Source organism: Neolamprologus brichardi, chromosome 10, assembly GCF_056152115.1.
Source record: "Neolamprologus brichardi isolate AB-2024 chromosome 10, ASM5615211v1, whole genome shotgun sequence".
In the NCBI taxonomy this organism is placed as follows: domain Eukaryota; kingdom Metazoa; phylum Chordata; class Actinopteri; order Cichliformes; family Cichlidae; genus Neolamprologus; species Neolamprologus brichardi.
The window spans coordinates 2097758-2111707 of NC_142113.1; the positions used below are offsets into that span (position 1 = coordinate 2097758).

General features: G+C 44.5%; 1 protein-coding gene across 1 annotated transcript in view; it reads right to left on the reverse strand.

The window, feature by feature from the left end:
- Positions 1–10583: 10583 nt before the first annotated feature.
- The window catches only part of cxadr (CXADR Ig-like cell adhesion molecule), a 45802-nt gene continuing 42435 nt past the window's right edge, over positions 10584–13950 (reverse strand). The window contains exon 7 of the mRNA XM_087847044.1: positions 10584–13184. Within this exon, the coding sequence (XP_087703170.1) occupies positions 12902–13184 (283 nt within the window). The 3' untranslated portion in view covers positions 10584–12901. The remainder of the gene's footprint in view (positions 13185–13950) is intronic.

The window sequence follows — 13950 nt, forward strand, 5'->3', positions numbered from 1 at the left end:
CTCTTACTTTGCTCTTAAAGTGAAAGACAGCTGAGAACACTTCTCTCCAACGACCTCCTGCAGTCTGAACTACGTTTACATCGATTCACGACATTGTTTTTGTGCAAACCTGGCTGCTAATAAGCTCACTGTGATTTTTATGGTTTCAAACAGAAGGTGCTCATTAATCCTGCCCGTCTAGACCAGTGCGCACAAAACGGTAGATTTCAAAAGTTAAAAAGAAGAAAATGTTTGATCTGGACTCTTTCAGGACCCAGTCTTCAGTTTTCAGTCACTAAAGTTCAAACAGACAATTCTGGGATTTGGAAATGTGGAGCCAATGAAGTTTAACATTTATATATAAACTACACGTTGCTGTGTCAAATTTAGTGCCATCCAAAAGTCTTGGACACCTCGTTTCTTTATCTTTTGCTTCCAAGGAGACAGAGTCTGGTCTTGAAGGTTTCTAAAGGTACATACGACCGGTGTTAGTGTAGTTCCAAAATAAGGAGTTACAATTCAACTCAGTTTTATTTACATAGCTGCAGGTACAGACTAACAATGCTAGAGAACAAACCCCAACACATCACCTTCCTCCTTCAAGCGCTGCTCTTTCGCTTTGTTTGCTAAAACTGCTCAATTTAAAATGCTGATGTGCTGCCTCTCTAAGACTCCCGAAATTCCAAATATGAAGCTGGCATCAACGGAGTTGCTGGTAATGTTTTTTGCCAGCATGCTGCTCAACCATCAAAACTCAAAAAGTGGGCCTATTTTAAGTAGAGTGTAAAATGACTTAGTAATTAGGTTACACAATCAAATTCATATGGAAATGAAAACTGCATAAAAATTGAAGACTTTGCCTCACCGGATAGAAACGTGACTTCAACATAGTGAAAATATTATAATATTTGGCATCCAGTAGAGCAGCGGTAACTTTGCTGTGACCCACTACCAAGTAAATGTAAGGCTGGTGTTGACAATACTTCTAGTTAGGATAGGGATTTGTGTGTGTGTGTGTGTGTGTGTGTGTGTGTGTGTGTGTTCCTGTCTAGCTATCTTTGTGAGGACCGAAATCTGCATTCTACTATACTTGTGAGGACCAACAGTGACTTGTGAGGACACACAACCCGGTCCTCACAAATTTGAAGGCATTTAAAGGCAATTTTGAGGCTCAAAATGTGGTTTTAGTGTCAGGGTTACAATTAGGTTATGGTTAGGTTTAGGGTCAGGGTCAGGGTTAGGCATTCATTTTTAATGGTTAGGGTAAGGGGCTAGGGAAAGCATTATGTCAGTGAAGGTCCTCACTAAGATAGCTGAACGGGGTTGTGTGTGTGTGTGTGTGTGTGTGTGTGTGTGTGTGTGTGTGTGTGTGTGTGTGTGTGTGTGACTGTAGGTTCATATTGTTACAGGAAGGTGTTTCGGGTTTCACGCCATGGAGTAACACAGAAGAAAAGTAACGAGTAGGGAGTAATTAGGTAAAGTAACGTCTTGATGCACGCTCAGTCATCCAGGTAAATCCCCCAAAAGTTGATTCTGTTCATCTGGACGCAGCGTTTTCAGTGGTGCTGGTTTCAGTCTTTATGCAAATGTCCTGTTTATAAGGTAGAAACCTGCAGTCAGCTGAGACTGAAGACGTCACCTGGATGATGATGAAATGTTTTTCCCACTGAAACGTTCAGATGAGCAGCATCAACCTTTGCAGTTGAGTAAAGTAACGCATTACTTTAACAAGTAACAAGTGACGTCTAATACTTTTGCTTTTTTGAGGAACAATCTGCAAATATTCAAACAGAGAGTTTAGACGCTTCCTTTAAAACACTGTAAATGCTGGAGCCTGCACTGAAACAAGCCTCATGTATGACCTGTATGTCCCCACCTCTGCACTGATGGCCACAAAACTCTGCTTATGTAATTCACCTTTTCAACACAAGGTGGCATCAGTGCACACTGATGGACTGCAAGGTGAAACAAAGGGAGCAACAAAGGGCTCCTCTACAGCAGATAGTACACACTGTGCCTGTCGTCTCACGAGCAGAGAACCAGTTTGCCGAGGTCAACTTCCTCTGACCGATGCACCAATGCGATTTGCTTCAACACTGACACTCACGCATCCTGTCAAACCTGAAGAGCAGCATTACGTGCCAGACGTTCCTTGATTGACATTTATATCCTTTGTGAGCTTAAACACATGACAGAAACTAAGCAGGCTGATCGTCCTCGATCGTCAGCCTGCACTTAAGAGTTGTCTGTGTCGTAACAGGAGGCACACCTGTGTTTGTACCTGAACCCACAGCAAACAGGAATCTGACGCCTCGGTGCTATATCTCAGTGTTACTGCAAACAAAGCCAGTCTCTGGGAAACAAGATCATATTTCATAAGAATAATAAAGCGAACCACACATCCCCCATCACCTGATCATACAAGCTCCACATCGTCTTAATCTCATGTAGCACCACACACGGGCTCTGGCTAACATGCCAAAAAACAGGAAGGTTCAGTATTTTCTCCCCGCTGACAACACTTCTAATCACCTCCAAACAAACTTGGCTCGGTCGCTCCTAAAAACATTTTCCTGTTTGTAAAAAAGGAAAGGCTTCCCACTCTCAGTGGTAATGCTCCCCTAGATTTTCCACTCTGCTTAGAAAAAAGAAGAGAAAGCCTATAAACACGAGTCTACCAGTGAAGCTGTCTGTTCAGGATTAACTTAATGCTCAGCCTGTTCAAAAAGGAGTTCATTCGTTTGTCACTGTGAGTCGTTTCATGGTAACACAGCTGCTTGGTGGGGTAATATTACAAATCTGGAAAGCCTGAGATGAAAAGAGGAAGAGCTGCTCTCATATATATACATACTGAAGTGGAGCAGAGTGCACACAGCCCTCACTGAACCCGAGGAAATGACCATAACTCTTCAGACATATGTGATCGTACACACAATCAGTGGAGCTTCTGTTTATAGTGAGGAGAGGAGGAGGATCCACAGCCTGGTCATAGCAGATAGATTAATAGATTCCCAGCATCATCATGTTGGACATACGAGGTTTGAATAGCTGAATGACAGTTTGCTGCAATGGTGGAAAAATGCTACATAATATCAGAGTTGCTGCTATAGTAAGACCAGCCGGAAATACTCAAGTTGTCTTTCAGTGTGTTTTTGGGCTTATGGAGGATATTTCAGGCTTTCTGTGGGCAGCAATGTTTTTACACAGCAGTGACCTTCAAAAGGAAACGCACACAGCTGCAGTGTGGCAGAAGAAAACAGAGGAAAAAGTCTTTGTCACAACCAGATAGCCGCTTTAGCAGCACTCTCACACACACTGATTGCTCCTACCTGCTCTGTATTCTTTCTTCACGCTGACCTAGATATCACATGACCCGCCCTAATCCTGCCGCTCTTTTCGTCTGATTTCAACAAAGACAGGTCCGGATGACCTTCATGCGTTCGATGCAGCGGGGCCTCATTAGCGGTGAGATTCAGATCTGCCGGTGCAGACTGATGAACTTTAATTACTGCAGGAGCTGCTTCAGCTCGTGTGGAACATCCCGGCTGAATGCAGAGGATGTACAGAGTGTCTGGACTCTGACCTTCTTCGAGCAGAGCAGACACTGAACAGTTCTGGTCATAATAATGTAGAGCTGAACACCGTCTGCAGTGTGAAACCTGCTGTAGGATAAGAAGAAGACAACAAGTGGCCCGCTGGGGGGCATGCACCATCTACTGACATCTCATTTTAACAGTGACCTGGAGAGGAAGTGGAGGAAAGAAGGGTCACACCTACTCCTGTACATATAACCAAACTCACAGTGTGTACATGTTAAACCAAAAACGTGTAACTAGCAGAAATAATGACTTGCAAATGGTTAATGGTTCCATTCATTTTCCCTCCCAGACTTTTTTGTCTTCTATTATTGGTAAACTGATCGTCAGTGTGGGAAAAGAAACGTAAAGTATTTTATGACAGTCTGATATTTATAGACCACATTATGAAAGAGCTCCTAATTACATTTTCCCATTTCTGATCAGAACCGTTACATCCAAAATATTATGCAACACATTACAGACACAAAATATTCACATAAGAAAAGATGGAAGCAAGTTTCACAAAGTCAGCCACAAAAGTGGGTCTTTTTCTCACGTAACTCATTTTTTCCAAGTTTAGTTCAGTCCGGAGGTTTCTTCCTGTTAAAAGGGAGTTTTTCCTTCCCACTGTTGCCAAAGTGCTGCTCATAGGGGGTCATATGATTGTTGGGTTTTTCTCTGTATCTATGAAGCGCCTTGAGGCGACTTTTGTTGTGATTTGGCGCTATATAAATAAAATTGAATTGAATTGAATTGAGTATGGAGAGTGTATTATTCTTAACCTTGAATAATTCAGGAGCATTGGATAAACCACAGAGAAGGAGTTAGCCTCTGCAGCTGTTGCTAAAATATCTTCCATGCTAATTATCACAAACTGGTTTAAAGGGCAACTGTCACACGTTTCCTTATTTTCTGTGTATATATATATATTTTATCAGATTGTATATTTGTGCATTTTATATATTTGTTCTGCTCTGTATCTCATTATTGTCACTATACAGATGTACAAAGGCATTCTATTCTATTCTATTCTATTGTTACTGTTATAGTGAAAGCTCAAATCATGGAAACGTTTTAAATAACAGTAATCCACTGTAAGGCAAAAGCTCAGGTTTCAAAAGGGAAAACAGCTACATGTGAATTTTTAGTTTCTCTCATGCTGAGCAGAAAAATAGTGAATATACACGTGTGACATAAATATAATAAATATACACAATAAAGTGGCATGTGCAACACTTTGTTTTCAATGTGTAAATGTGTCTCATTGTGCACTCACAGTGGTGCCGATACAGGAGAGACAGAAACTCAGACTGAAATAAGTTCATAATAATAACTTAATTACTTTTTCCATTCATTAACTTCATATGTAATCCCATTGAGGCAGCATGTAAACTATCCTAAAAGAGACTAATGGGCAGCCATTACAAATTTTACTATGAACCTTTGTGAGTTTCCTGCTACGACATGTCAACAAGACTGCGGTAAAAACCCAGTGAGCAAACAGACATTAGCCTTAGAGTCAATGTGCAAGCACAGAGTCAACAGAAATTTCCTCAAACAACAGCGAAAGTTTGGCAAAGATCCACTTTATGTTTCTGTTCTGCAGCACCGACACATGTCAAAGCTGCTGTCAGCCCATACACAGTTCAGCCTGCTACACTGTGCAACAGCTACACAGCCCTGCAAGCTTAACTAACACCAGTAAGACAGCAGATGTTAGCAACCTCAAAATGAGAAAGAGTATCTAAGATGTAGGAACAGAAACAGGTGGACGCTTTGGAAATATGACCTCCTGAAGTTCAGTTAATTTAGCAGTGGTCCAAAAACATCTGTTACCTTTACAGCGACAGAAGTGAAAATAAATGTTATCACTAAATTATACTCTATCAATAGCTGGCTCAGTGCCGCGAGTAACACCTGAGGCAATCACCCAACATCCAAACTCATCAGTTTATGAACTGGTATAACAGAATAACCCGCAAGATACACCACTGGCGTCCCAGTGCCAGCTTGATGACTATACTACATTTGTTTTAAATCACAACAGCTGGCCCAGCGTACTTTTTATGGTAAACACCGTACAACACAGAGAAAACCACAACAATCAGACGACCCTCTATGAGCAGGCGTTTGGTGACAGTGGGAACGAAAAACCCGCTTTTAACAGGAAGTAACCTTCAGCAGAACTGGGCTCAGCGAGGGGCGGGACAGAAGAGACTGTGAAAGAGAGCTGGAGATCAATAATAACTAATGAGTCAATGCAGAGTGATTCATAAAAATGTTGTTTTCACAATCAGATGAGGCCTGATTTCACCTGTGTCAGCTGAAGAATTTTAAATTCAGTTCAACAATGAAGAGAAGCTGAGATGGAAGATGTTTGTCTCCATTTCTAGTCCCTGTCATCACTCTCACTGCAGCATTTTGGACCAAATAAAGGCTTATCAGTGAGTTTTAGGACTTCATGATCAGTGTTGGTCAAGTTACTTGAAAAAAGTAATCAGTAACTAATTACTGATTATTTCCCCCAAAAAGTAATCCTGTTACTTTAATGATTACTTATTTTCAAAAGTAATTAATTACTTAGTTACTTAGTTACTTTTTAAAAGCACGATTTACAACCTGAATAGGTGATAAAGTGATAGATCTTTCAGCCCAATTCTACTTTTTCTGCATAATCATCATACAATCAAATGGAAAAGTCTCTTTTTAAAACTTGTTTTATTCGTTTTAATCTTTTAACTGTATGCATCAAGCAAAAATTTAATTATCTGCAACATTCTCTGACTGGAAGAAATTTGTTTAACATTTAAACCTATTTTCTGCACATTCCAGCACATAAAATAAAATATTTTGTGTGTTTACACTCAGTCTTTCAAATAGATGCAAGTAAAACACAGCAGAAAATAAATAAAGTCAAAGACTAGCGGTCCTGTTGCTCTATTTTCACCTGTAAAGCAGGAGTGGGGTAGGCGGAGGGTTACCCTGGTGCAGGTGTGCTGCGGTCAGTGGAAGAATCCGCGAGTTTCTCTGTGTTTCCCATTACGTCGTAGCTACTCGGTGCTTGTTTGGAAGTTTAGGGGTTTTTTTCGCTGTAAAAAGAAGTTTTCTTCCCACGCACAACGGACACTAATGTTTTTGTCACTTTTTATGGAATCAAACTCAAAGTAAGGTCAGTACTTCCACGCTTTAAACGCTGCACGCTCATACTCTCTCTGCACTCGATATATGATCCATTGTTGATCTGCACACAGCTGTTGTCACGAACGTCGTACTCGCTTACGTCACTGTCATGAGACATTCTCGCAAAAAAATCACGGTTTTAGTAACGCAGTAACGCAGCGTTCCTACGGGAAAGTAACGGTAATCAAAGGTCGTTCCACCCAGGGAAGGTATCTGGTTAGCCTCCATGTTTCTACGATTCTTAGGGCTGAGTACAATGACCTTTGATCTGAACTCAGAAGCAGAAAATTAGAGGTCGTTTATGCAACTAACTGGTGCATCGTTTGGCTTATGATGCAATGAAAATTTATGCTCTGCATAAATACTGCCTTATAGGGGAAGCAATGTAATTGGTCCTAACACTGAACCCTGTGGAACTCCATTATTAACCTTAGTTTGTGAACAAGCTGCAGATATAATTCAAACCACTGAGCGCAGTGCCTTTAATGCCTACAGCGTGCTCTAATTACTGTATTAAAGTATTATGTTTAACTGTTGTCATAGGGACATAAAGCTGTGTGTCATCTGCATAGCTGAGTGATGCGGCTGAGAGAAAGCATGTATATACCGCGACTTCATGCGTCTTAATTTCTCAGCTGGAGATAGCCTGAGGTGGTGTAAGACTCAGCTGTGCTGGTGCAGAGGGAACTGGGATCGCCCCATCTCGTTAAATCAGCAACCTGACCTTTGCCCTGACTGTGGCCACACAGGAAACATGGAAGCACACGCCAGCATTGATATATATGAACTCACACATGGACAGTGAGAGACTCACACACGTAATATATCACTGACATCACTGTGGTAATAACAAAGATGACCCCAATCATCAGAAGGAGAAAAGAGGGGAAACTGTGGCCCGCTGCCTTTGCCGAGGCTACATTTTATTGTTGGCCTCGATCGTGCCCTCCCGATGACACGGCATTGGAGCTTGATCACCTATAATAGAGTCCGGCCGAGGTTCAGATTAAAAGTACAAATCACATTGTAAACGACTGCGGCGAGCTGTAACCTCCATCTAGGTTTTAACTGCAGCGCTCCCAATTCCAATCTCTCCGCTTCAGCCAAGGGAGATGGGAGATAACGGCACGGGGCTGGGACAAAAGATCAGAGGTACTGGGTGACTGAAGATCTCGTACAGTATTCAGGGAGGATATTAAACCAGGAGTCGTTTCTCTGAGCACGCTCTCACTGTTCTTTTGTCCTCCACTGCCATATGCTTAAGTGATGAGGACCAACTCTGTATGTTTATTTTCCAATGCATTGTGCGGTTCAGGAACTTTGTTTTGTGTTCATGCCACACGCAATGATCTTCCTGCCAGTAAAAATGTCACATGTGCAGATGTGCATCACTTTACCGATCCATGAAGCTGACCAAAATCGGTCCGGAGAGAGCAGAGAGAGCGGGATCTTGAGGGAAAAAAACATGTTGTTGGACTGAGCGCAATCTCAGCGTGAATCCGCCTCTGCTCCCCTTTTCTCCCTTGAGCACAGAGGGGAAGGTCATTCATCAAAAGTCACATATTAGTCATCCAAATGTGAGCAGCATGCGGTCGAAAATAGTGACCCAAGATGACGCTGAGATGCAGCGCGTGCAGACGTCAACCTTTAAACGGATGACTCCGTATCGACCGAATGGCGAGGCACGGATGCGTGGAGGATGTGGGAGGGGGCAATGGTTGGTGTACCAGCGGTCTGACAAATGAGTACATGCCAGCTGGGTGGGCCCCACGAGAGATCCAGGCTGTCGGTGGGCCCAGCAGACAGGGCGGGATGATTGGCTCAGGTTGACTCACCTCCCTCTTCGCAGAGCATCCTCCGAGGTCTCCAGCCTCGGCGTGCGGGTTGTTCGAGGCGACATATGGCTGAGAGCTGTGGCTGTTTGCATGGTGACAAATTGATGTTGCGCCTCCTTTTCCCATTCCCGTTCCTCTGACATGGCACGGTGACATGCATTTAAAGTTCAGGCTGTCAGCTTTATTTAGGTGTATTTTCACATCCAGCATCCCACACGTGTGACATTAATATTATGACCATTAAAGTATGAGAAGATGCTGGATTTAGAGCGTGAAGCTAAAAGCTTCTGAAGAGTGCTGCAGCATTGCACGTACGACTTAAAGCTTCCCGTTTTGACATCAGGGAGTTAGATTGCAGAGCAGAATCCAGATTCGACACTCATGCAGACGCTGTATCCATCAGAATACTACAGAGACCAAAACGCGAGGGAGGCCGCGTCCAAAAAGGGCTCAACTCCTCAGTCATTCATCCGAAGTGGCTGTAAAAGCTTCACATCATAATCTGCGTGCCATTTTTGCATCCAAAGCGCTAAGAGCGCCGAGCCAAAAACTTAATGTACTGCTGTGCCGATGGAGCCGACTCTTCACATTATGCATATTCCACCATCCTGCCCAGAATTCCCCCTGCAACCCTCTCCCAACCTGAGGGAGGTTTCTAAAAATGGCAGAAAGCTTAGCGTCTGTGACAGGAGACGCCACGCGGGAGGATAGCGACTTTGATGAGACCTGTGCTTTTAGAGGCCTCTTTTGTTAGCAGGCAGATAAATCATCCCTCTAGCAGCCAGCTTAGAGTGTATACAACCAGATAAGGTTGCCAAGGAAACCCTCCTGGAGAACCAATGAGGTTTTTTTTGGTGTTTTTTTTCTGCTGTACCAGCCTCCTTTATCTGTACAAACAATTAATACCTTAGCCAGGCAGAAGGTGGGGGCTGGGGAAGTGGGAGGCAGGCACAAATCCCCAGGTGCTCCGTGCACCACTCTCCCCTCAGATATGTGAATGAGGTAAAAAATGCTACAAATGGATATTGGGCTGGAGGAGACTGAGAGATGATGTATGACTCGTTGCACATTAATTCAATGAGAGAACAGCGCTTAGTCCATAAATCTCATCTCTACACGTGCACCAGCACATCACTAATGTCCTTTTAATGAATGTTTGCAATGTGCAGCCATAAAAGTGCCGTTACATCCAGTCACATCCATTTGTAAAGGTGGCTGAGATTGCGCTGGTATCAGTGCAGCTGCACACACCCCGACGTGCACAACTGCTGGGGAGCTATTAGGTTCCACGGGAGACTCGGACTCGCCACAGATCGATGCTCCGTGGCCCTATCTGTTACTGACATCCAATTACAGCAATGGACGTCCACTTAGCAGTGCTACTAAGTGCTTTAGTCTGGTTATTGACTACCTGTCCACAGCCTGCACGCGGTGTAGCCTTTGGCTAATAATCATCTATTGATCCATCCGCAAGATCACCAGCATGTTAAGTGTATAAAGAGGACAGTGATGCAATAGAAAGACGCGCCTGTGCCTCAGCTGTTAACCAGGCGTTTCACATCATTCAGCATACTTAATTAGGACGCAGATTTTGCAGAAGTTTGATTAGTGCAGGCTTGCAGTAAACGTAATTACCCACCACATTAACTGAGGGAGGAAATTGGCTGTGATTGAAAAAGCTAAGCAAACATGGAAACAAATGGCAAAGATGCCAGAGACCGAACGGCGCGACCAGGGAGCGACGACGAGTCGATGTAAGTGGCGCACAGAGTAGGTGGTTTCAAACCTCCGCGTGTTTATTCTGCGCTCGAACGGCGTGGAGTGGAAATGGCAGGCGCAATCGCCGCCTGCCTGCTTCATTGACTAATGGCGGTCATTAAGCGGTTAGAAAGTCACCTCACCTGGTGTAAGGGGAGGAACTCAGCGACTGCCTGAAATTAATCACAATCAGAAAGCTGCTGCTGTAAACGTTTTAGTGCTCAGAGAAACAACAAACGACAACAGCCAAGCGTTTCCTTATTTCATGACTTTTATTATTCAAAAATAAAGCACAAATGATACACACAAAAAGAAAAGCGGTTTCCACGCATGTGCAAACCTCAAAAGTAGATCTTCATATAGTATTAGGCTGATTTCAAAGCTACTGTTAGTACTGTTAGTAATATTAGTTATTAATGTTTGAGCACAGCGAGGGACAGTAGCAGGAGCCCCCCTCTGTGAGCTCGGAGTCTAAATATCCTACAAGGGCCCACCAACAAACTCCCCTCAGCCAGTTCTCTCTCTCACACACACAAACCTGCACAGAAGTGTTTAAGTAGATCTGACAGATGTAATTCTTTGTCTAGACAGGCCCACATCTCACTTTTCTTGGTGCTACATCAAATCTGCAGTCCAGGGGCCAAGACGTTTCTACAGCTGTCACCTCCTCTTAGATACACACGAAAACCTGACGCACACGCTCTGCACGAACCGCCTCCTACATATAGATTTGTCAAGCACAGCAGAGCATCACAAACATCCATATAGACAGTGTCGTCTTTACAGCTTTCGTTTTGCTGCGATTAGATAGGGTTACTTTGACAGAATATTTATACGTACAGCCAGAGCCATTCAGCTGTTTTTCTCTTTTCTTAAAAAGCACATCAATTACTGAGGTTTAAAATGAAGTTTAAAGAAAATAAAGAACAAAATCATGTTTTTGGAATAAAAAAATAAAGGTTTAAGACAGTCGTAAAGGTTTTGCAAGCCGTGGGAAAACTCGTATGAGGTAAGTGGGACAACAGAAGGTAGAAAACAGGCTGCGTATCGATTATTGTTCTTCTGATGTCGTCGCACTGGCGGCCACGCGGGGCGATGTTACTGCACACGGTGCGGCGTACCAGCGGCAGACGTGCTACAACGCAACTCGACTGGGAAAACAAGGCACGATAGAAGTCATCACAACTGAGCTGTGAGGAAGTGAACGGAGGAGAAGTGTGTAAGGCTAAAACGAGGAGCACGATAAGGCGTCAGAGTGAAAAACACTTTTCCTGCTAAATTACTGCCTTTATTTTTCTTAGAAAATAGAAGAAGAGATTTTTGGTCTTCCAAACGGTGGAAGAACGGGAATTAAATAAGCGACCGACTGCACCAACGTTCACAGGATCTGAGAGCAAGATAAACTTGGACTGGTTGTAACGTTTGTTTCTCTGTGTGGGAACTGTCTTCCTCCTGCTTTACATCATTAAAAAACATCTTAATTAAGCCACAAAAGGTTTCACATTAACCACACAGAGAAGGTTAATTAAGATACAGGCTCCTTGTAATGCACCTCAGATACAGAGGATTGCATACGTGGCAACTCTGAGGGGGGCTGAGCTCCTACCAATGAATTCAAACTTGGCGTTTAACTGTTCGGTGCGCCTACACGTCCTTCAGGTGGTTAAACGCCGGACAGTCAAACATAATCAGCGCCGAGTGCTCAGTGAACCTTGTTGTCCAGCGGCCTCCGTTACTTCTCTACACCTCAAAGTTTTCTGGAGAAGAGTTGGGGGATGGACACTGCTCCTTTTCAAGCTCGCTCAAGAAGCAATAACACACCCAATCGCAAGATCTGCTCGGCTGAACCTCCCCCTCGCTGCCAGCCAATCCCGTCCACCCTCAAATCCCCGGCCAACCCCGCAGTGGACAATTCAAACAACAGAAGAAGCGTCGGAAAGAAAACGGCTGACCCACATAAGCAGTTGGTGCACTCGGTGCAGGGATTAAAGCAGATCTGTGACGAGCGTCTCGGAGGTTTTACGCTGAAGTCTCATCATCAGGAGTGAAGATGGATCAAATTATTTAGTATTTTAAAGAAAGTAAATGAAAGAAACTTATACTGCCTTACACACACACGCTCACACACACAGCTGTAATCTTATACATGCATGCATACAGCTGTACAGCAGGCCATCCAGGGGCCTGGATGTGTTTTAAACATACAGCACGTCTCTACAGCAGGGGCCACGTATGTTTAAAATCAGACAGGAAACAGAAACTAAACAAAAAAACATGCATATATACAATAGATATTTATTTACTTCGCCGCTCTGCTTTATACCCACGCTAACTTCACGTCCAGACAAAATTCATAAAAGTTTTTTGTTTGTTTTTGCATTTGATAAAAACTTCATTTACTTGTGTACACCTCAGCACCACAGCAGAGCCGGGTCTCCGTACGCAGAGAATATCCCCGTATGTAAATAATAAAGAGCTCAAAATCAGGCGAGTGCATCCGTCCCAGCTTTTGTCCCACTTCCTTCCGTTCAATCCCGTCTTTGCACAGTCCGTTCCCGTGAAGACGATCTGCTAGACGATCGAACCGTCCCTCGTCTGGGCAGGAACCATGACAGGGATGCCCCCCATGCGACTCAGGTTGTAGCCAGCCATCCTGCCGGCCGAGGGCGGCGGCGCCGGAGCCTGGCTCGGAGGCCTGTCGTACTCCTCTGACGAGGGGATCTTGTCGTACTGAGGCTTCAGGGCGTACTCGTGCAGGTTGGAAGGCGACATGGAGCCCAGTGAGGAGCGCTGGCTGGCCACGGTGAAGCTTCGAGCGGTTGAAGCGCGACTCTTGGGAGGCGGCACGTCCTCTCTGAGGGGGGGAAACAGAGAGCAGCACGTTTAGACAACAAACCTGGAAACTCGTCATCGTGGACTTGAATGATTTTGTGATGCCCTGAATCAAGAGAAAGTCCACAGGTAGGACCGGCGAGGAACATAATGAATCGACTGTGAGTCATTTAAAATGAAACATGACTTGACTCGATAATAAGGGGCGAATAATTGAAGTCAGTTGGTCGGGCGTCGTCTCCGCAGCTCAGTCACGCCGACTGTGAAAGCCTGGAGAGGCTGAGCCGAGCATCCAAACGCAGCCGTGCCCTCGACTCCCTCTGCCACCACATTAACAGCTAATAAGCAGCAATAATCCAGTTAAATGCTCAATCAAACTGAGCCCGAGGGGCCGGCGCTCGTTTAGTGCGTACGTTCATGCTGTGGCGTTTCAGCAAACGTGCGTGTGCGAGACAGGACTGTTGGTCTAATCCTTTGTGTCCTACAGCGTGAGCGGTGTCACGTCGTGGCGTAAGACAGATTCAGTCCACGGCAGAGCGACGGTGCAGAGCCCACGGGCCGGACGAAGAGTCGGACGTCGAGGGGAGTTAGAGTAGGTGGCTGTGGCGCGGGGGGGGGGCTGAGGGGGAGGGCAGCCGGCAGCAACACGAAACAGGATGCAGAGAACAAACAAAGCTTTCAAACTGATTACCACAGCTGTTTATTTGAGGAGAGGTAAAAAAATAAAAACGCTGAGAGATAAAAACCATTTCCGTGTGTGTGTGTGTGTGTGTGTGTGTGTGTGTGTG